Below are 21,688 nucleotides of genomic sequence, written 5' to 3'. Positions count from 1 at the left end.
ATATCTTGTTTGTTGGTCTTTGCTCTTCACGTAATACCATGATGAACATCCTTATGCCTGAATCTTTTCAGACCACAGAACCTTCATTATAGTTTTCTCCAGGCTTAGTGGTCACTGAGTTTTAAGGAAGCCTAAAGTCTCTCTTTTCCCTTTTTTTTTAATAGACTATTTTTAGAACAATTTTAGGTTCACAGCAAAATTAAGTGGAATGTATAGAGATTTCCCATATACCTTCTGTCCTCACACATGCAGAGACTCCCCCATAAACAACATCTCCCACCAGAATATTAAATTTGTTACAGCTGAAGAGCCAACATTGACACATCATTGTCACCATAGTTTAGGGTTTAGTCAGGGTTCATTCTTGGTGTTTTACATTCTGTGGGTTTGGACACATGTACGCTGACATGTATCTATCATGATAGGATCATACAAAGTATTTACACTGCTCTAAAAGTCCTTTGTGCTCCCCTACTTACCCCTCCCCCTCCCAATCCTCCAACCACTCATCTTTTTTCTGTCTCCATAGTTTTGCCTTTTCCAGAATGTCTTAGAGTTGGGATCACACAGTGTGTAGTCTTTTCAGACTGGCTTCTTTCACTTAGTAATATGCATTTAAGGTGCTTCTGTGTCTTTTCATGGCTTGACAGCTCATTTCTTTTTAGCACTGAATAATATTCCATCATCTGGATGTACAGAAGTTTAATTTATCCATTCACCTACTGAAGGACATCTTGGTTACCTCCAAATTTTGGCAAGTTAGGAAAAAAGCTGCTATAATATGAGCATCCATGTTCAGGTGTTTGTATGGACATAAATTTTCAGCTCCTTTGCGTAAGTGCCAAGGGTGCAGTTGCTGGATCTAGGAGTTTTGTATTTTTGTGTTGTACAGTTAGGCTTGTGATACATTTGGGTTAATTTTTGTGAAGCATGAAGTTCTGTGTCTAGATTTACTTTTTTGCATGTGGCTGTCCAGTTATTCCAGCAACATTTGCCGAAAAGACTTTGCTCTGTTTTATTGTCTTTGCTCCTTTGTCAAAGATCAGTTGACTATTCTTATGTGGGCCTGTTTTTGGGCTTTCGAGATCTATATATCTGTTCTTTCACCAGAACCATACTGTCTTGATTTCTGTAGCTTTATAATAACTCTTGAAATCGAGGAGGGTCAGTCCTCCAACCTTTTCCTTCTCCTTCAATATTGGATTGGCTATTCTGGGTCTTTTGCTTCTCTGTATAAATTTTAGAATCAGTTTGTCAGTATCCACAAAATAAGTTGCTGGGATTTTGATTGGGATTGCATTCAATTATAGATCAAGTTGGGAAGAACTGACATCTTGACAATATTGAGTTTTCCTATCTATGAACATGGAATATCTCTCCATTTATTTAGTTCTTTGACTTCTTTTGTCAGAGCTTTGTAGTTTTCTTCATATAGATTTTGTAAATATTTTGGCTAAAGTCATTCTTTAAACTCAAGTCTCAATGATGACAAGTAAATAATTATGGAAACCGCCTTAGGGAATGATGCATCATACACAATTTTCTAAACAGTTAACTAGAGCAAATGACAAATAATATGCAGTATGCCTACCGGTAGAAGCTCCCAGTCTAATTCTTGCTCACTGATAACACTCAAAACCAAACCAAACACAAAACAAAACCTCTAACCAATCTGTTGGAATTCTTTTTTTTATCATCTTGATTCCACACGTTGTGGAGCCTGGACTAGGAAGTAGGAGAATTTAATTCATATTATTGTTCTGCTGACTTTTGACCTAGGTATTTCATATGCCAGCTTTTTCCTCAACACACCTTGTTGTTTTTCCTATTCAGGTGTCTTACTATATTTATAGGTTGAATGGCCAAGGTAATGAGTATTCTCCACACATCCCTTCCCCACCATCTGTACTAAAATGGATTCTATTGTACTGATATGGAATGTTTACTGGGGTGGAAGTCTGAAGCACTTTCTTTAACTACTGGGTGTGCAGTTTTCTAACTATGTGACTCTTAGCAAGTTTACCCATGAATTCACTTATTTACAGAACACCTGCTGAGCACCAGCCAGTCATATTGCCTTTCTTATTCTCTTCCCTCATTCAAAATAAGAGTATTGGGATAAGTGTATTTTGGGCCTCTTCCTGTTTGAACTTCCCATGGTTTTGAAGTCCTGCGTTTGCCAGCTGTGTTGTTTACTTTCCTATTTATGTTGATGGTGGGAGTCCCAGCTTGAAAACTCATATGGAACAAAGAGTATACCCTGTATCCCCCAATCTCAGGAGGGCACTGAACCAGGGCTTTTCATGATGACAATGATAGGTTATAATATTGAAAAACCAGATTCGAGTGCTTCTATTGTTCTGGAGAATATATGCCCACATTTTGGGGTCATTTTCAGTTGAAAGGAAGCACTTGCTGCCTTTTTAATTTTTGAAAAAAATCCATTCACATTTGAGTGAAGGCCAGTATTGCTCTGAACACTTTTGGTTTAAAAAAACAAACAAAACAGGACCAAATTGACCACTTAGTCACTGGAGTAAAGAGGCTTCATGCCCTTCCCTGGGGTTTATGAGCATCTTTTAGAACATGAGGAGGAAGGCATCTGTGTTATCAAAGTACCTCTCCTTTCAGAGAAATTTAGTCCCACATTTGGTATAAAATGCCTAAAGCCTTTATTTTAGCTCGTCACCATGCTGTGGGGTCAGCAAGTAGTCTCCTCTTTCCAGGGTGGAGGAAAAGCAGGAGTAGGGCAGGGGAGCCTCTGGGTATCAGTCTGTGGCTTACATAGCAGGAAAATGGCTCCTCTTGTCTTGCCTTCTGATCCCACCACACCTGCCCAGCATCCCTGAAGTGAATGCACCTGAATGGGTTGCTCAGCTGTGCACAGGGAGAAGCTGTATGTAACCAGGGATCCTCACTCTGCATTGCCCCAATCCCATGCCTTCCTCCTTGCCTTGGAGAACACTTTCCTTGACTTCTGCATCAGCGAAGAGTCACTGTTCAGATTCAAAGGAACCTAGGGAGTCATGCACTCTACCCCCCCATGACAAGTATCTTTAACAGTATCTCTCCTGGAACAACACAGGACAAGTGCACTCTCCTTGCTGCCTGCTACCCTCACATAGAATGTCATCTTCCTGCCACATTAACAACCTGCAAACTCTGGGTTAGTGGAGACCACTGAATCTGGTAATTTTTGCCTTCCAAAGGCATAGAGTGGGTCTTAGGAAAGAGCTGAAGGGTCAGAGGCATCTTTCCCTGTGAGATGTGATAATATCAGTGGTCCCCACAGAGTGGAGCTGGGGTCTTGAGTCCTCAGGGCACTGTGGGCAGTGATTGGTTTGGATGTGAGCATAAGTTAGGTTCTTAGCTACAGATAGTATTAACCATGCACACCTGGTCCTCTACCAGATAGAACTTGGCTACTAAGAGGGAGTTCAAAAACTCTTGCCATTCAGAGGGTATTTCTCTGACTGGGGTCCAAATACTCTACTGCTTTAGCCTATTTGCCTAAAGTAGAAAAAAATTAGTTAATGCTTTTGGCCGTCTCTGGAAAGTTTTATATTCTAGTCTGGCATTTGCCATCCAGAATATTCCCAAGCTACTCCCCTTGCCATATTAGTTGGTCAGTTAACATTTTGAGTGTGAAGAATCATGTTAATGGGAATTTCAATGAAACAGCCTTTAGAAAGCAGTCAACCCCATCACCAACTGAAGTGACACAATTAACGCCAAACGTAATTCGATTTTTTGTTGTTGTTGTTCTTTGTCTCAGTATTACATGTATAGAGAGACTGGGTGATGGTAATGATGGTGATGTGATGACAACAATGATGGTGCTGGTGGTGATGACGGTGATGGGATGACGATGATGATGATGGTGATGACTGATGATGGTGCTGGTGTTGATGGTGATAATGATGGTGATGGTGATGATGGTGATGGTGTTGATGGTGATAATGATGGTGATGACTGATGATGGTGCTGGTGTTGATGGTGATAATGATGGTGATGGTGGTGATGGTGCTGGTGTTGATGGTGATAATGATGGTGCTGGTGTTGATGGTGATAATGATGGTGATGGTGGTGATGGTGCTGGTGTTGATGGTGATAATGATGGTGATGGTGGTGATGGTGCTGGTGTTGATGGTGATAATGATGGTGATGGTGGTGATGGTGCTGGTGTTGATGGTGATAATGATGGTGATGGTGATGATGGTGCTGGTGTTGATGGTGAAAATGATGGTGATGGTGATGATGGTGCTGGTGTTGATGATGGTGATGATTGTGATGACAGTAGTAATGATGGTGGTGGTAGAGATGATGATGTGTATTTGGACATGGCTAAATTGGGTACTTTCATAAACGCATGGTTATAAAGACATTTAAGAGCAAAAGCTGTTATACATTAACCACATCTTCCTTGTTAAAACAATTTTATAGTGAGGTTATCTGCACAACACTGCTTATTCTCTAAAGCTTATAACGTTTTGTCTGGGGGACCCTATTAAGACATATAATTTCAGTAGGTCAGGCTTGCAGCAGTTGTGCTTGTGAGTCGATCTCCTACTCTAGGCCTCACATATTTGATGTCCTGACATTTGTGTAATTGCTCTGCTAGAGCCCACTTGGAGCATTGAAAGCTACTTAAAATGTCATTATAAGCTGCCCGGGTCTCAGAATTATATGGTGCAGTTGATGGAACAAAAGAATGTTCCACTTTGATGCATGTGGTATTTGATTGTGCTCTGTGCTGTGGTCCCTCTTCAACCCACCACGGCTAGCTGGACTTTTTAAAAAGGATATCTTGATTTATGTTCATCTTCACATGATTGACAGTGGGTGCCTTTGAATAACTCAGTGTAGTTTACAGTGGTGGCATGGGAGATGATTTCTGACATGTGTTAATTGTTCTCATCATAAACTGGTCAGCCACTTAGAATCTACCATTGCATACTGAAGGTTTGTTGTTGTTGTTGTTGGAAAATAATTCTTTTTTTTAAAGTTATTTTTCACTAATGAAACCTGAAAAGTTTCTTTTTTGGATGACAGGAAACAATTTTAGGAATTATATTTTATTATTCCATTTCGAAGGTAGATATTTCTTATTATAGGCATTCTAAGAGAGCCATGGAAAGTCTCTCCTGTTCTCTGATCTTTATCTTAAAGAACATGAGTTTTATCATGTGGTGATCTATTCCTGTTCTTCTCCAGATAATGAGAATAGACTGAAGGAAGCTGAAGAAAAAAGATGCACGATAACAATAAGAATTTCTCTGAGTTCTTAAATGTCGGAACAGATAATTAGAAGGGGGCACAATTTCACATTCACTGTATTGATTATTAGAACTATGTTAGACAATCTACACACTTTATTTTGTTTTCACAGTAAACCCTTCAAGTGGGAATTATTGGCTTCCCACCTCTCCTATCTTCCATACCCTGGATTATTTATCCATAGCCCCTATCACCACCAGACAGTCTATGTGTTTTCAATGGCTTATTTTCTCTCTCTTCTGATATGGATGAATGTTTCGTGAAAGCCAGGGCTTTGTTAACTGCATTATTCCTGTACCTGGAAAGTAGCTGTGCATAGAAAATGTGCAAGGAAGGAAGGAAAGAATGGAGGGGAGGTGGGAGGGAGGAAAGAGGGGATCTCCTGAGCTCTTCTGTTTAAATTCAAGGGCCTCTGGGAGGCATAAGTCACTCACTGATTATCAATCACCTTAATGAGACCTGGAATGAGTCGCCCATACCATGAGCAACACAGAGAGGCTGTCTGAAGAGCAACCTGGGTGGGGGTATGTGGGGGCAAAAGGGAGGGGGCATTTGGACATGTGGGGACAGGACTAAACCCTGGACTCCTACACAGAAGACGGCACAAGGGAATGAGGGATACAAACATTGCCATACACAGGCAGGGACATGAGAATCTGGCCTGTTCACAGCTTCACCCAAGGCCAATTTGCTGCAAACCAGGATCTGAATAACCACTGCGATAATTCTTGTGGCCCCTTTACATTGCAGTTCCAACACAATATGCCCATCAGGTTGCATTCCTACGTCTGGAGACAGTGGGAGACGGGAGACTGGGGCTCTGAGAGGAAACGTTCTGCCGAGGTAGGCGGTGAACCTTGACTCAGGGGCTTAACTTAGTCTGAAATGTTGTCACGGGAGCTAAGTGACGTCCTCTGCCCACTGCCATTAGATGCAGAGTGCGGTGGGGCGGGGATTCCACCTTGTGGGGCACCGTTAGGATGGACACCTCAGCCCTGCAAAACGAGGGTGGTCTGACAGAGACTGGGCACAAATCCTTGGTAACCAAGGTGCTTAGGAATGGAATGTTTTTGTCCAGTGATTTTTCAGGTGAAATTTGCATTCCCCAGAAACACATTTTTGATTCAACACTTGTTGAACATTCCCTGCCTTGGTGAGTGTCTGGGGGCATCGTGGCCCCCCAAGGGGACCATGCATTTAGGGTGCAGCATCATGCTGTGAAAGGCCTTGGCCACCTGCGGCATGGCCTCTAATTTTAGGTGCTTGCCTTTTCTCACCTCTATGCTGTCATTGCCACGATGCAGGACACTTGAAGTGGATGTGTTTATACTGTTAGAGATGTAATAAACAGCAAAGACTTGTTCTTACTTTTTAGTCTAGGTTATTTTTTTATGTATTTTATTGATTTTCTATTTGAAATACATTCTTGAAATTTTTAATGAAAAAGTTTTGCTCAGGGTAATTCAGACCCCCAAATTATATTTGAAAGACATAATTTGGGTGTATCTTTTTTAAAAATCAGTAAATTAATTGGGTTGCCTTCATTAGAAATTATAAATAATAAGAATTTTTAAACCTTTTTTAGCAAAAGTTAGGTTTTATATTTTTATATTTTAGAAGTTTTGTAAGTGACATTTGTCAGATGTAAGTTTTCAATTTAATAGTTAATTTCTGAAAGTAAAATGTAGGGAGTAATTCACAAGTAGATTTAAGGAGGTTGGTTGAATTTCAGGAAAGACATTTCCCTACAGATAGGGTAATAAGTGACAGTTTGAAAAGCATGTCAACTCAAATACTTGTCTGTTTTAGGAGGAAAATGAAATGACTTCTTGAGTTGTATTGTCATTTGATGTTCTTGCAGGGTCTCTATAGTTGGTCTGGCCCAGATGTTAAGTTTGCTCAATATCCAGTAGTCAAGTCTCTCTGGCTTCTAAAACATTTCGATATGTACGTGTGAATCCTACTGTAGCTCTGCAGCAAACCATGCCTTTAATTCTCTGTCCTTTCTAATAGCGATTCCAACTCCTAGGTTCTGAACACAATGAGTACCCAGTACCAGTTAGTGAAGTGAATAGGTGAATGGATGAGTGAATGGGAGAGTGGATGGATAGATGGATGGGTGGATGGGTGGGTGGATGGGTGGATGGATGGGGTGGGTGGATGGATGGATGGGTGGTTGAGTGGGTGGATGGATGGGTGGACAAGTGGATGGATGGATGGATGGATGGATGGATGGATGGATGGATGAATGGGTGGGTGGGTGGGTGGATGGACAGGTGGATGGATAGATGGGTGGGTGGGTGGATGGGTGAATGGATGTATGGATGCATGGACAGGTGGATGGATGGATGGATGAGTGGGTGGATGGGTGGATGGACGGGTAGGTGGGCGGATGTATGGATGGGTGGATGGATGCATGGATGGTTGGGTGGGTGAATGGGAGGATGGATGGGTAGGTGGGTGGATGTGTGGATGGGTAGATAGGTGGGTGGATGGATGATTGATGGATGTATGGGTGGGTGGATGGAGCCTGAGGTCTGACTTTAATAACTGAGGTTAACATTTTTTAAAATGAGGCTTAATACTTTGTCAAAGAACTGTCTCAGAAAGCATAATCTTAAATTGAATGTTGAACAAACTGGGAGGCAATAGTCATCGGGCACAACTATGCATTCTGATGGACAGGCAGCATGTTCTCTGCTTTTTGTTTAAGGGTTGGTTACGCTGAACTGTAGCCAGAGCTCACCCTGGAAATCCAAGCCTGTGTATTTACGGTGGATTGTAAGGGACGAAAAACAATGGAGGGTAAATGATTCTCGACCATCACCTCATCATCATGATAACAGTTACAGTGGCCAAGCACTTGAACAGTATGCCTGCCACTGGAATAAGTGATTCACATGCCTGTCTCACTTGTTCCCATTACACATAAGGGAATTGAGAGCTAGTGAGATTAAGGGGCTTGCCCAAGACCACACACCCGGAGTACTAGTGGGGAGATGAGTCCATAGCTGTGTGGGCCCCAGGTGTGTGCTTGCAGCCCCTTCAGCTCTCGGCTTCCTGAAGCAACGTTTGGGATGCATCGTAGTGCTGTTTCTCTGAGTGGCAGCAGTGCGTGCCATACCAGAAAGAAGTCAGCTTTTCTTCATGCAAATTCAGCTTGCCAGCTCGACTGACATAGTGACTAATGAGAGTTTTAGAAACCAAAGTCTCAGCCACAACTATAGCCAACAAAGGAGAAAGCCCCTGTAGATTCTAGAATTATTTGGCTTGAGAAAGTGGACAAGAAGCCACTGCCCACAGCAGTGGGGTTCGTGGCTGATGCCAGCAGCGTCTGTGCTAACAGGTCCACCCAGAGAGCAGGCACGGCCTGGCACCGTCCTCCTGTCTGTCTCAGTGGGTGAGGTCTCTGCTCACTCTTTCCTCCCTTCTGGGCCAGCCACTGTGCCCCCGGTCCCCCAACACCATGTTCCCCATGTCCCTCTGTCCCCGTGTCACATGGATGGTCGGGTCTGCACGTGGTGAGTGAGTGGGGTGTTTGTGACACAGTATCTGTTGGGATTGTTTCTCATTGTCACTGTGATGAAAGGGAAGGATTTGGCAAGCGTGGGTCACTGTGGACTTGCTTCTTTCTGAAAGTGCCTTCTCAGAGCAGATGCTCCGCGTCTGTACTGGTGTGAGGGTAGGTGCGCCCTGCTTTGTCAAGAGGAGAGGCTTGGCACTCCTCTGGAGAGTTTCCTGGGGGTGCAGCAGCCACTCTGGATTGAGCGCCCCCAGTGCCCGTGCAGTCTGTGTTTCCTGAGACCAGTGGGAGCTTTGTGGTCGGCGTGGGGTCCATGGAAGTGGGTGGTGACGTAAGACCTGGCTGAGATAAGCCCCAGAACAGAAAAGGTGTTTGGTGGGGGTACACGGTCAGGAATCAAAGTTACACTCAGCCTGCTGCTTGCTGACTCAGTTACGGGCTCGGGGTAGCTCCTTCTGATTTTGAGAGCTGCAGTGAACAGCACGTTTCTTCACAGCAGCACAACGGCTGTGACAGGGGTGCACCTTCCATTCCGGAGCCCATCTTTATCTTTCCCGTGAAACAACGTGTACCTTCAGGCAGCCCAGCATCAGATGCTGTTTGTGTGGGATTGCTCAAATCTTCAGCCTCCTGTCACTTCTGCGTCGGGCAAGCTTTTCTGTATTTTCAGGTATGTTTTGTTTATAAGGAAGTCAAATTAGTGCTGGAAGTTATTTTTGAAGTCAAGCGTTCAGTCACTGAACATTTGGGACTATGAGAGGCTCTGGGGACGCAGGGGGGACAGCCGCAGTACAGGCTTCTGTCTGCACTCCCTTTGACAGCAAGCCGTTTCAAATGCAGGCTTTGCTATTATGTGGGTTCGGCAAGACTGGTGAAGACCGTTTCCTAAGAGGAGACCATGCCAGGACCCACACAGGGAAGCACCGGGTTGGTGGTGAGGCAGGAGGGGAACCTATAGGGAGGACCAGGCCCCGTAGGCGAGGGACTAGTGAGTGGGAATAATTTCAGCAGCTCTGGGGCACAGGCCCTGGGATGATTAGGGCGGGTGGATGGTAGCCTGCGGTGTGGGGGCCCAGTTGAAGCCATGATAAGAGGTGGGCTCTGGATTGGTTGGCTGGCACTTGAAAAGCAGCATTTGATGTCTCTAGGATGTGGGTACTCCTGGGAGGGTCAGTCTCTCCAGGGTCAGTGAGGCCACAGATGTCCGGGCATGAGGAACACGTGGTTGATGGAGAAGCTGAGGCTGGGGTGGTGCAGAGACATCACCGCCTGTGTTAGTGCTGTCGGGCTTCAGTGTCGGCCTCACAGGGGGCCTGCCACTGCTGTAGGAGCAGTCCCGGTCCCGACCACAGGGTCGACGGCGTAGGCCACGCGCTTAGCGTCCATCCCCACTTTCAAGGACCCCGTCTGACTGTCATGCCCACTCCACCTCCAGCTGCGTCTCAGAAACAACTGCTGTGGAGACTCAAGGATTTTAGGTCCAGAAGGGATTCCAGTCATCAACAGCAATTCTTGAATAAAGATCGACAAAAAATGTCTTCAAATAGCAAAATCAGAATGATGACAGTGACTCTTCACTGGCAAGAAAGAGTCTGTGGGAGAACGTGGGGCATGGCACAGAATGTTCGGAAATGAATGATTCCTATGACAGTGTAGCAAGACTTCCCCCGAGAAAGCGAGCTGAGGTTGATAGGTTAGTGGGACTGTACATTTTCTTCCACTCAGGGAATTCACAATAGGCTCGACCTGCTTATCTTTGAAAAGTCAGGAAGGGCTGGATAGCTTCAAACTCTCTTGTCATGCATTTATTCTGAACAAAGCTAGCTTGGACCAGGCGAGGCTGTGCTGCCCTGTCAGCACCACTCAGGGGTGGAGACCGTGGTGGGGGCGCCATGGCAGAGTGTTCTGGGGGCTTCCACTCGTAGCTGGGTCATGTGGTGTAAATGTTATTACCTCAGGTGAGTGGTGAGTTTGGTGAAGCTGTTTCGGAGAGTCTGTTTAATTGTGGTCTGCATTCTCCTGCGGGTTCCTGGCTGACAGCACGAGTGGGCTTTGACCTGTGCTCTCTGCGTGCGTGCGTTAGCGCAAAGCGCCTGCCCGCCCGGCCTGCGGAATCGTGGGTGTTGAGAACTTCTCGTGCCTGTTGGTGGGCAAGAGAGGGAAAACGCTACCAGGAAGTAAGTTTGCATCTCTAGTTTAACTCCCAAAGACAGAAACGTTAAAAAAATATGAAAAACCTAAATTTCTTAATTTACAAGCGGCAGAAAATAATCCCCACCCCACTCAGTTCAGAGGATTGCCTGAGTGAAGCCGTAGAAAGAGTGTGAACTCCACTGTGCCAGTGTTCTCAGGGAGCAAAGTCGCGAGAATAACCATCTTGCAAAAACCTTCACTTAGGAACCAGACACGTCAGCATTAAATACCCGAGAAAAAAAAGTCAGGGCACCCGCCGCGTCAGAAACAGGACTCCCTCAAACATTACTGCTACTGAGTGCAATTTGTGGGTCATGAGCTGTGTGGGTGCCAGGTGTACAGATGAGTGAGTGTTGACGTGTGTGTACTTGTAACTGACACCCGTTAGACGCCCCATCACCCCAGCGAGGGTCCCAACGCTAAGTCCACCTACAGTGATCAGCACACACCGCACAGGAAACGCAGATCAACCGTACAGCAGCCCATTCCGGTTACCCTCCCGCGCCGCGTAGCTCACCTTGATGGGCATTAAACGCAGTTACTTCTTCCTGTCGAAAGGTCAGCTGCCCTTTCATGGCATTAAGAGGCGGAGAAAGACCGTTGTCCCGGTGCACCCACGTAGCTACTCTTCGGGAACTTGTCAGCACTTCTGCAGGCCTGCGTTTCCAGCCAGGGTCACTCTCCCCGTGTGTCTCGTCGTGCAGGTCTGCTGGCGGCCCGTCAGCTCAGCTCCTTTTAGAATACGGACGTGTCTTTCCCTCACCCTCATGCTTGAAGGGTGTGTTCACTGGGCATAGACTTCTGAATTACATGTTTTTTCTTTTAACACTTCAGACATGTCATTCATATGTATGTTATCAGATCTGTAATTACAAATTATGTCGAAGACGTCATTCTCACGAGACATGTGGTGTGTCTCGTGCCCTCTCTGCTTTAAGTCAGCCCCTGCCTGCGTCACGTCACGTCGCGTCACGTCACGTCACGTCACGCCTCACATGTGTCTTAGCTCTGGGTGCGGTTAGGGGTCTGCTTTACCTTCACTTTTCTGAGATGCTGCTGCGTGGTTCTCTCTGTGTTTGTGCTTCGTCCGATTTGCTTGGTGCCTTGGCTTTTGAAGTTAATGCAATTTCGGGGACTTGCTGGAGGTTCGTGGGGTTTTTTCCCTTTAGTTTTTTGGTCCCGTTCTCTCTCCCCTTTCCTTCTTGCTCTCTGCTTGTGGTCTGCTGTGCCTGAGGTGGTTCTGCAGGTTACCGAGTTTCCACTCAGTCTTTCTCAATTCTTTTTAAATTTTTTTAAATAACGATTTCATTTATTTATTTGAGAGTGAGAGCACGAGCAGGGGGAGCGGCAGGCAGAGGGAAAGGGAGAAGCAGACTCCCCACTGAGCAGGGAGCCTGACACAGGGCTTGATCCCAGGACCTGGAGGTCATGACCTGAGCTGAAGGCGCACGGTTGACCTACCGAGCCACCCAGGCGCCCCCTTTTTACCTTGTTCTTAAGATAAAAATAGTTTCTGTTACCTATCTTGAAATTCACTAGCCCATTGTTCTCCGTTGCCCAATCTGCTGCCAGGCCCATTCCGTGAGTTTTTAAATTGCAAATATTGTGCTCTTCACGTACAGAACTTCTGCCGCTCCTTGTTAAATCGTGTTTCTCTGCGGAGCTTGCGGGGTCTGCCTCTGTGTGGGATCCCTCGTTTCCCTCCTTGCCTCCTCGTTCCAGTGGTGACTGCTGCTCCGAGGTGTCATCTGTGCTTGCTTTTGTGTGTGCCCCCAGAAGCACTCATCCAGAGTCTCCTGAAGGACCTGGGAAAGCAGCCGGCGCACGTGGAGGGTCTGAGCCCCCTGGACCTCGGCGAGATGGCCCACGCGATTGCTACCGCCGTGCAGGGTGTGGGTGCACAAGGGGAGCTTCAAGGAGCCGAGAAAGGAGCTGCAGGAAAGCCAGGAGAGGCCAGCGTTGGCAAGCAGGGTGCAGACGGCATGGCAGGTGAGCCTCCCAGCCCCGGTCACGTACGTTTGTGGGGGTCGCGGGGCGCGTTGAGGCTGCGGCTGTGCAGAGGCCCAGTTCACCAGGCTGTTAAACATTCCTTCTGCTGAGGAGACGCGGATTTGTAGTAACGGTTTGTAACTGTTTGAACTTTTGCCTCTAAAAGCTTTCTTAACAGGCTAAGTCTACCAGCGCAATTATGTTGGAAGGCAAATTGCTTTCTGTGCTGAGGTTCGGAGTTAGAAAAAAACAGGAGCGATGGAAAGTGTTTTTGTTTGCATTGTGCAAGTGAATAGAGTCAAATATTTGACTAGTACAGTGGAAAGGCTTCATTCGAATGTCTGCTTGAGGCTCACATCCACCCTGTGAGGCTGCTCCAGGGAGAGAGTGGAGAATCCCACGTGCTCCCGCAGTGTGAGTGCGCACGCACACACACACACACACACACACACACACGCTCACGGCGGCTCCCCTGATGATTGGCCTTACCTGGGCCTGATTGCTTCTCAGTCGCTGGAACTACATGAAAGCATCTATTTCAGTGCCTTGCACACAGTAGGCACACACAAAATATGTGCCAGAAACACAAGTGAGAAGACGCGTGTCTCTCTCCGCCGTGGGCTGGGACAAAGGCTTGCTTGGAAGCTGGAAGCGGGGCCGGATGCAGACGAGGGTACCGGAGCTCCAGCAGGACAAGGCTTTGTGTTAGGCAATCACGAGGTGCCTCTCTGAGGGTGCGGAGGGGTCTAGAAGGTGCCTGGGCATTTGGGCTTCATGAGTCCACGAGTTATGCGCTGTTGGGCATTGCTGGTGGGATGTAGAAAAGTAATGAACTCCAAAGACATGTTACCTTGAGGCGGTCTGGTGTAGACGCCTCCCGTTGCTTTTCTGGAGCTAGTAGCAGCTGCTGGCCCTGCGGGTTTTCTGGCTGTGAGCTAACTCTCAGGAGAACACCCAGATCCCCGGGGCCGGCGATGCAGTTCGTCACATCTGTCTTTTAGCTGGTAAACCCCTCTCTTCCGCGAAGTTTACGGAACACTACTATTGTACTATAAACAGTAACGGTTCACTTTATAGTAGGAACTAGGCCGACATCATCTGCCTGACCTTCCGTCTGGGACTCTCTGGTCCTTTTGTGCGCTGCAATGCCCGTGATGACGTTTTCCACAAGGGTTCTAATAATGCTTGTGTCGTTCACAGATGGCAGAGGGCCGCGCGGCGAAGGTGGAGTTGACGAAGAGGTACGGTGAGGCGCCCGCATGTCCGGTTAACCGTAGAGCTAGGGCTGCACTGCCAATCTTTCTGTTCATGGTTTGGGAGCACAGACAAAATACAAAGGGTTGTTGGTTTGTTTTTGCAGACACGCGTAGAAAAACTCTGATAATCCCCAAATTGGGAAAAACTATAAAGAGCATAAAAAATGGTGTAAATTTTGATGTATACTAATGTCTACTTTCAGATTGTATAGTAATATTTACCCATTGTAGAAAGATGGAAAATGTGGCTAATGCAAATTAAAAAATGAATATGTCCCTTCGGATTTTCCTACCTGGGGATACGGACTGCTGTGTGTGCTTGGGGTCATCCCGTGGGTACTGATTCCCGGGGTCCTGGGGATACGGACTGCTGTGTGTGCTTGGGGTCATCCCGTGGGTACTGATTCCCGGGGTCCTGGGGGTACGGACTGCTGTGTGTGCTTGGGGTCATCCCGTGGGTACTGATTCCCGGGGTCCTGGGGTACGGACTGCTGTGTGTGCTTGGGGTCATCCCGTGGGTACTGATTCCCGGGGTCCTGGGGTACGGACTGCTGTGTGTGCTTGGGGTCATCCCGTGGGTACTGATTCCCGGGGTCCTGGGGGTACGGACTGCTGTGTGTGCTTGGGGTCATCCCGTGGGTACTGATTCCCGGGGTTCATTCAGCGCAGACCTTCACAGGTCCTGGGTCACTCAGACCTGCACTGTCTAATGTGGCTATTTAAATTTACATTCATTGAAATTAAGTAAATACAAATTCAGTTCTTCACTTATGCTGCCACATTTCCAGTGTTGCTTTGTAATACGGGGGTTGGTTGGGGCAGATAGAGAACGTCCCCATCATTGCTGGAGGCTCTGTTGGACAGCGCTGGTTGGGAAGGCCGTCTGAAAAAGGGCTCGGTCACAGGCGACACCAGTCACGCAGTGGTTTGTTGGCTTTTCCTGTTTAAGAACCTTTGCTCATTAGTACAAGTCTTAAAGATGCAGGAGATCAGTAGTAAGCAATGACGGTGGCATTATGTGGTTCTACAAAACCCTTTTTTGTAGAGTGCAAAACAATTATTTTTGGTTAGTACTTTTCTTTCCAGATTATCTTAGTTATTTTTGGTTGAATGCCTGTTAGCAAGTAGCAAAAGAAAACATGAACAATTCTCTTCAACGTCCATCGGAAATGGGGGGATACTCTGTCTCAGTTGAGGAGGGAGATGTGGCACTAAGAACACGTCTAAACTTAGGAAGTGGAGGGACACCGACAGTGGTGGCTGAGCACAACCAGAGCCAGGGCTGCGGGGTCTCCAGGGCGCACACACTTCAACCCACGTTGATTCTGTGAGGACCCTCAGGGTTCTTATACTCCCACCTTTCCATCCTAAACAAGTTGAGTTTTGATTCATTTCTTTGTTACTTGGGGTACATTTTCAAGCAATTTTTTCTTTCTTTCTTTCTTTTTTTTTAAGATTTTATTTATTTATTTGAGAGAGGGAAAGAGAGAGCACAGAGGCAGAGGGAGAAGCTGACTCCCCGCTGGGCAGAGAGCTCCGTGCAGGACTGGATCCCAGGACCCTGGGATCATGGCCTGAGCTGAAGGCAGACGCTTCACTGACTGAGCCACCCAGGCGCCCTTCAAGCAGTTTTTCCCAAAGGGCATCTGAGTGTTGTATTTTCTGAGCTCTCACTTGTTAACATCTTTTGTTTCCTCCTCTCATGGAGCACAGTTCAAGTGAAAACACCATTCCCTTTCTTTCAAAAGCCTGAGGACAGGCTCCGCCCCTACTTGGTAACTGAAATGCTATGTACTGTCACCTTCAGGATCCAAATTTGAGCAAATGTTTTTATCAAAATACTGTTTTCTCTAAGTATTTAAAAACACAAAAGGAAAAATTATGTACAACTTCCAGTCAACAAGGGAATAACTATTTTCCTTTATAGTCCTTCCTTAGTTTCCTGAAAGTCTTGTGTTTGATACATGGGAAGTACATCCGCTTTTCGTCTGTCCATCTAGTATAATATTGGAGAGGAGGTGCCCTGGGCACAGCCTCCCTTCTTGGGCACCAGCAGCCGGCCGCGGGAGGGACCGTTGGCTTCCCTGGGAAGCAGTGCTAGGGTCGCAGAAGGCCGTGTGGCCCAGTGGCAGCGTCTCTGGCATCAGTGAGAACGGCACTCAAATTCTGAATCTGCCAATCACTGCGCGGTGATCTTGGCACACTATTAATCTCTGCAAGCCCCAGAGTCTACAGACTAGAGAGAAAACTAGGGCTGTGCTCGCGGGTTGAGGTGGCAGTTAAGTGAGAGAGCGTGCAGAGAGCCCTGAGCACAGTGCCTGGCGTAGAGTCAGTGCTGAGCGTGTAGCACGATGTTCGTCTGTCCAGATATCGCTCTACGCACCAGTTTGTCCAGGAAGCGGGGTCAGGACGGGCAAGCCTGGGCTGTGAGGACCCCAGATCCCCTAGGTGCTGTGAGCTGCAGTGAGTGTCCCTGTGACTGCTCACTCCCGGTGTCTCCATGTCCCTGTGACAATGGCGGCAGGCGTGACGGCTCCTAGTCGCAGGGCATCGTGAGGACTCCGAGAGTTCGTGCAGGTCAGGTGTCTGGTGAGGCTTCTTGCCCTGTAGGAGCTCAGTGCAGGTAGTACGGTTATCGTCGGGCACGCACTGGTTCCGGAGGGGCAGAGTGGGGTCTCAGAATCCACATAGGCTGTTTGTTTTTGTTTTGTTGGTTTGTTTTTAAAGATTTTATTTGAGAGAGAGAGAGCACACTGAAGCCGAGGGACCACACTGAGGGACAGAGGGAGAGAGAGATTCTCAAGCAGGCTATCCCCCGAGCGCAGAGCCCGACACGGGGCTCGATCTCACAACCCTGACATCATGACCTGAGCAAAATGAAGAGTCAGGCACTCAACCGACTGAGCCACCCCGGCGCCCCCCACCTGAGCTCTTTTAAAAAATATAGATGCCAAACAGCTACACTGATTTTATAAAATCAGATTGTTTAGAAAGGTGTATGTGCGTGGGAGAGACAGACAGAGAGACAGATGGACAGATGCACTGCCGAGTGATGCTGATGCCGGAGGCCCTCGTCCTCCCCTTGGCCGAACATGCCCCATCCAGATGTGATTCTGCATGTGGCCATGACAGCACAGCTCCAACTCCTGCCTGTGGCTGCCCACCGACTCCTCCTGAACACCATCTCACTGAGCCTCCTTTCTGCCAGGTCAGTCGTTTGAGCCTCGAACTCGGGGACCACCTGCAAGATCCTGGGTCCCGACTCTTTCCTGCCACCCCACTTCTTATGGAGCCCTTCAAAATGGAGATGAAGAAGTCAGAGACCCCCGAGATGCCCCCGACTTGGGAGGAGGAGAGCGCTGGAGTGGAGGACGTGAGGAGTCAGACCTACTCCAAGGAGCGGCTGGAGAGGCTGCCTCCTGCAGAGCCCAAGTTGGGTGGCTTTGGCAAGTTCCAGACCTGGGTTCCGGGGCCCTCACAGGAAGATGCCCGCCTTGCAGCCGGAGCCCGGGAACGCCCTGGTGAAGGCCTGCGGCTGGAGGTCAGGCCTTCCCAGGAGGAGCAAGGCTACATCGTGACCGGGAACGAGTAAGTAAAGGTTCTGGTTTTTCTCTCCGGGTGTCCATCGGGTGGGTGGAGGGGGGGCGCTTTCATTCTCGCCCGTCTTCACCTGGAGACGCAGGAGGAGGCACTCGTGGCGTTGCCGGGGCAGGAGGGCAGCTGGGAGCCCACTTTCCATCACCTGGTACTGTGACTGAGGAGCCCGAGCGCGAGGGGGATTCTCCACAGAACAAAGCCCGTCCCGGCGCGTGGTCCTCATACCTGTGGCCCAGAGCGCGGGGCACACGGACGCAGCAGCCCCCGCGACGTGGGGGATGGGGTCTGCGCCTGTGCTGCCTCCGAGCCGGCTGGGTCCCTAGCAGTTTTATCCACCTCACACCAAAGCAGTCCAGGTGTTGGGACATGAGTCACCTTCCGATGGGGAGACACGCGCGTAGTAACAGGGCGCTCTTTCTCCTCATTCTCATCTGCACGGATCGCGGGGCCCTGTTCCCACAGCGTGTACCCAGCAGATGACACGTGGTGCTCATCAGCTCATAACCCTAGTGACTCTGGCTTTTGACACCATGCTCTGTAGAAATGTCGTGTCTTCCTCAAGTAATGGAAGCAGTGTTTCAAAGGGGAAAGCGTGCCTGGCAGTCCACCTGCATGTGTGTGTGTGTGGGGGGTGGGTGGGTGTGGGTGCAGGTGTGTGGCAGACAGACCTGCGTAGGAGTCTGCTGTTGCAGCGTAGTGTCCGTCATCCAGGCGTTTCCTCATCAGTAGCTCACGAGATGCCCACGTTTCAGTGATTACGCACGGTGTGGAGAGGGGTCCGTGTCTCATGCTGGGTCTGCATGCCTTCTCTCTGTGCTCACGCCCCCGACAAAATTCACTCCCCCAGTGTGCAGGCGCGGTTGTTACAGTGCAGACTGCAAATGGCATCGGTGAGCAATAGTTGTATACCACGACGGGGCAGAAAATATTTAATTTTGAGCTCAAACCGCAGACCACTATCAAAGCCAGCTTTAAACTTAAGACTCTTGAGCTGTCCATGGTGTTTTTACTTGTGTTTTTAGAGAAGTCCTCAGCAGCTGACTCTTCAAGCTCGCACCAAAATGCCAACTCTGTTTGCTCAAGTACTTTTTTATTGAGACGTGTCCTCCCATTTCTGACCTCGTTGCCTGGAGGATGAGCTCCGTGTATTCATCTCTGTCGTCCCTTCCTTGGAACGGGAACTCTCGGGGTGTGTGTCGTAGAATCATGCCTTACTGGGAAGCAAATGGGAACTTGGACAGCACATCCTGCTGAGGGCACAGCTCTGACCGTGGAAGCAAAGGCACGAGCCGCCTCAGTTCCTTTGTGACGCAAACCGCGCTAATGATTACTTACTCTGAATCGTCAGAAGCCCTTTTGTGGATCTTTCCCTCCCGTGGGAACTATTGCTGGGTTGTGTGTGCACGTGTGTGTGTGTTGTCTATGTGCATGTGTGTGTGCACGTGTGTGTGTCTGTGTTCACCTGTGGGTATCTGTGTGCACGTGTGTGTGTGTTATCTGTGTTCACCTGTGGGTGTGGGTGTGCACGTGTGTGTCTGTGTTCACCTGTGGGTATCTGTGTGTGCATGTGTGTGTCTGTGTTCACCTGTGGGTATCTGTGTGTGCACGTGTGTGTCTGTGTTCACCTGTGGGTATCTGTGTGCATGTGTGTGTGTTGTGTTCACCAGTGGGTATCTGTGTGTGCACGTGTGTGTCTGTGTTCACCTGTGGGTATCTGTGTGCACGTGTGTGTGTTGTGTTCACCAGTGGGTATCTGTGTGCACGTGTGTGTGTCTGTGTTCACCTGTGGGTGTGGGTGTGCATGTGTGTGTCTGTGTTCACCTGTGGGTATCTGTGTGCACATGTGTGTGTTGTGTTCACCAGTGGGTATCTGTGTGCACGTGTGTGTGTCTGTGTTCACCTGTGGGTGTGGGTGTGCATGTGTGTGTCTGTGTTCACCTGTGGCTATCTGTGTGCACGTGTGTGTTGTGTTCACCTGTGGGTATGTGTGTGCACGTGTGTGTGTTGTGTTCACCAGTGGGTATCTGTGTGCACGTGTGTGTGTCTGTGTTCACCTGTGGGTGTGGGTGTGCATGTGTGTGTCTGTGTTCACCTGTGGGTATCTGTGTGCACGTGTGTGTGTCTGTGTTCACCTGTGGGTGTGGGTGTGCATGTGTGTGTCTGTGTTCACCTGTGGGTATCTGTGTGCACATGTGTGTGTTGTGTTCACCAGTGGGTATCTGTGTGCACGTGTGTGTGTCTGTGTTCACCTGTGGGTGTGGGTGTGCATGTGTGTGTCTGTGTTCACCTGTGGCTATCTGTGTGCACGTGTGTGTTGTGTTCACCTGTGGGTATCTGTGTGCACGTGTGTGTGTTGTCTGTGTTCACCTGTGGGTATCTGTGTGCACGTGTGTGTGTTGTGTTCACCAGTGGGTATCTGTGTGCACGTGTGTGTGTCTGTGTTCACCTGTGGGTGTGGGTGTGCATGTGTGTGTCTGTGTTCACCTGTGGGTATCTGTGTGCACATGTGTGTGTTGTGTTCACCAGTGGGTATCTGTGTGCACGTGTGTGTGTTGTGTTCACCTGTGGGTATCTGTGTGTGCATGTGTGTGTGTTGTGTTCACCTGTGGGTATCTGTGTGTGCATGTGTGTGTCTGTGTTCACCTGTGGGTATCTGTGTGTGCATGTGTGTGTGTTGTGTTCACCTGTGGGTATCTGTGTGTGCATGTGTGTGTCTGTGTTCACCTGTGGGTATCTGTGTGCATGTGTGTGTGTGTCTGTGTTCACCTCTGGGTATCTGTGTGCACGTGTGTGTGTCTGTGTTCACCTGTGGGTATCTGTGTGCACGTGTGTGTGTCTGTGTTCACCTGTGGGTATCTGTGTGCACGTGTGTGTGTGTCTGTGTTCACCTGTGGGTATCGGTGTGCACGTGTGTCTGTGTTCACCTGTGGGTATCTGTGTGCACGTGTGTGTGTCTGTGTTCACCTGTGGGTATCTGTGTGCATGTGTGTGTGTCTGTGTTCACCTGTGAGTATCTGTGTGCACATGTGTGTGTGTCTGTGTTCACCTGTGGCTATCTGTGTGCACGTGTGTGTGTCTGTGTTCACCTGTGGGTATCTGTGTGCACGTGTGTGTGTCTGTGTTCACCTGTGGGTATCTGTGTGCACGTGTGTGTGTTGTCTGTGTTCACCTGTGGGTATCTGTGTGCACGTGTGTGTCTGTGTTCACCTGTGGGTATCTGTGTGCACGTGTGTGTGTTGTCTGTGTTCACCTGTGGGTATCTGTGTGCACGTGTGTGTCTGTGTTCACCTGTGGCTATCTGTGTGCACGTGTGTGTGTTGTCTGTGTTCACCTGTGGGTATCTGTGTGCACGTGTGTGTCTGTGTTCACCTGTGGCTATCTGTGTGCACGTGTGTGTGTTGTCTGTGTTCACCTGTGGGTATCTGTGTGCACGTGTGTGTGTCTGTGTTCACCTGTGGGTATCTGTGTGCACGTGTGTGTCTGTGTTCACCTGTGGGTATCTGTGTGCACGTGTGTGTGTCTGTGTTCACCTGTGGGTATCTGTGTGCACGTGTGTGTGTTGTCTGTGTTCACCTGTGGGTATCTGTGTGCACGTGTGTGTCTGTGTTCACCTGTGGGTATCTGTGTGCACGTGTGTGTGTTGTCTGTGTTCACCTGTGGGTATCGGTGTGCACGTGTGTGTGTGTCTGTGTTCACCTGTGGGTATCTGTGTGCACGTGTGTGTGTGTCTGTGTTCACCTGTGGGTATCTGTGTGCACGTGTGTGTGCCATGTGCAGGTGCTCGGGGAGCCCTCTTTCTTGCACCAGGACATCAGTGGTATGCAGTCCCGACACGCAGGGCCCATCCCCAGAG

The 21,688-nt window shown here is 48.5% G+C and overlaps 1 protein-coding gene across 1 annotated transcript in view; it reads left to right on the top strand.

Annotated features, from left to right (window-relative positions):
• PTPRN2 (protein tyrosine phosphatase receptor type N2) overlaps positions 1 to 21,688 on the top strand; it is a 742,666-nt gene that overhangs the window by 245,014 nt on the left and 475,964 nt on the right. Inside the window, exons 7-9 of the mRNA XM_057304523.1 lie at positions 12,770 to 12,982; positions 14,183 to 14,223; positions 17,447 to 17,826. Of these exons, the coding sequence (XP_057160506.1) occupies positions 12,770 to 12,982; positions 14,183 to 14,223; positions 17,447 to 17,826 (634 nt within the window). The remainder of the gene's footprint in view (positions 1 to 12,769; positions 12,983 to 14,182; positions 14,224 to 17,446; positions 17,827 to 21,688) is intronic.

This window comes from Ursus arctos, unplaced genomic scaffold (genome assembly GCF_023065955.2).
Source record: "Ursus arctos isolate Adak ecotype North America unplaced genomic scaffold, UrsArc2.0 scaffold_3, whole genome shotgun sequence".
Lineage (NCBI taxonomy): Eukaryota > Metazoa > Chordata > Mammalia > Carnivora > Ursidae > Ursus > Ursus arctos.
Note: the sequence above shows the minus strand (reverse complement) of the source record. Positions and strands in the feature narration are given on the sequence as shown.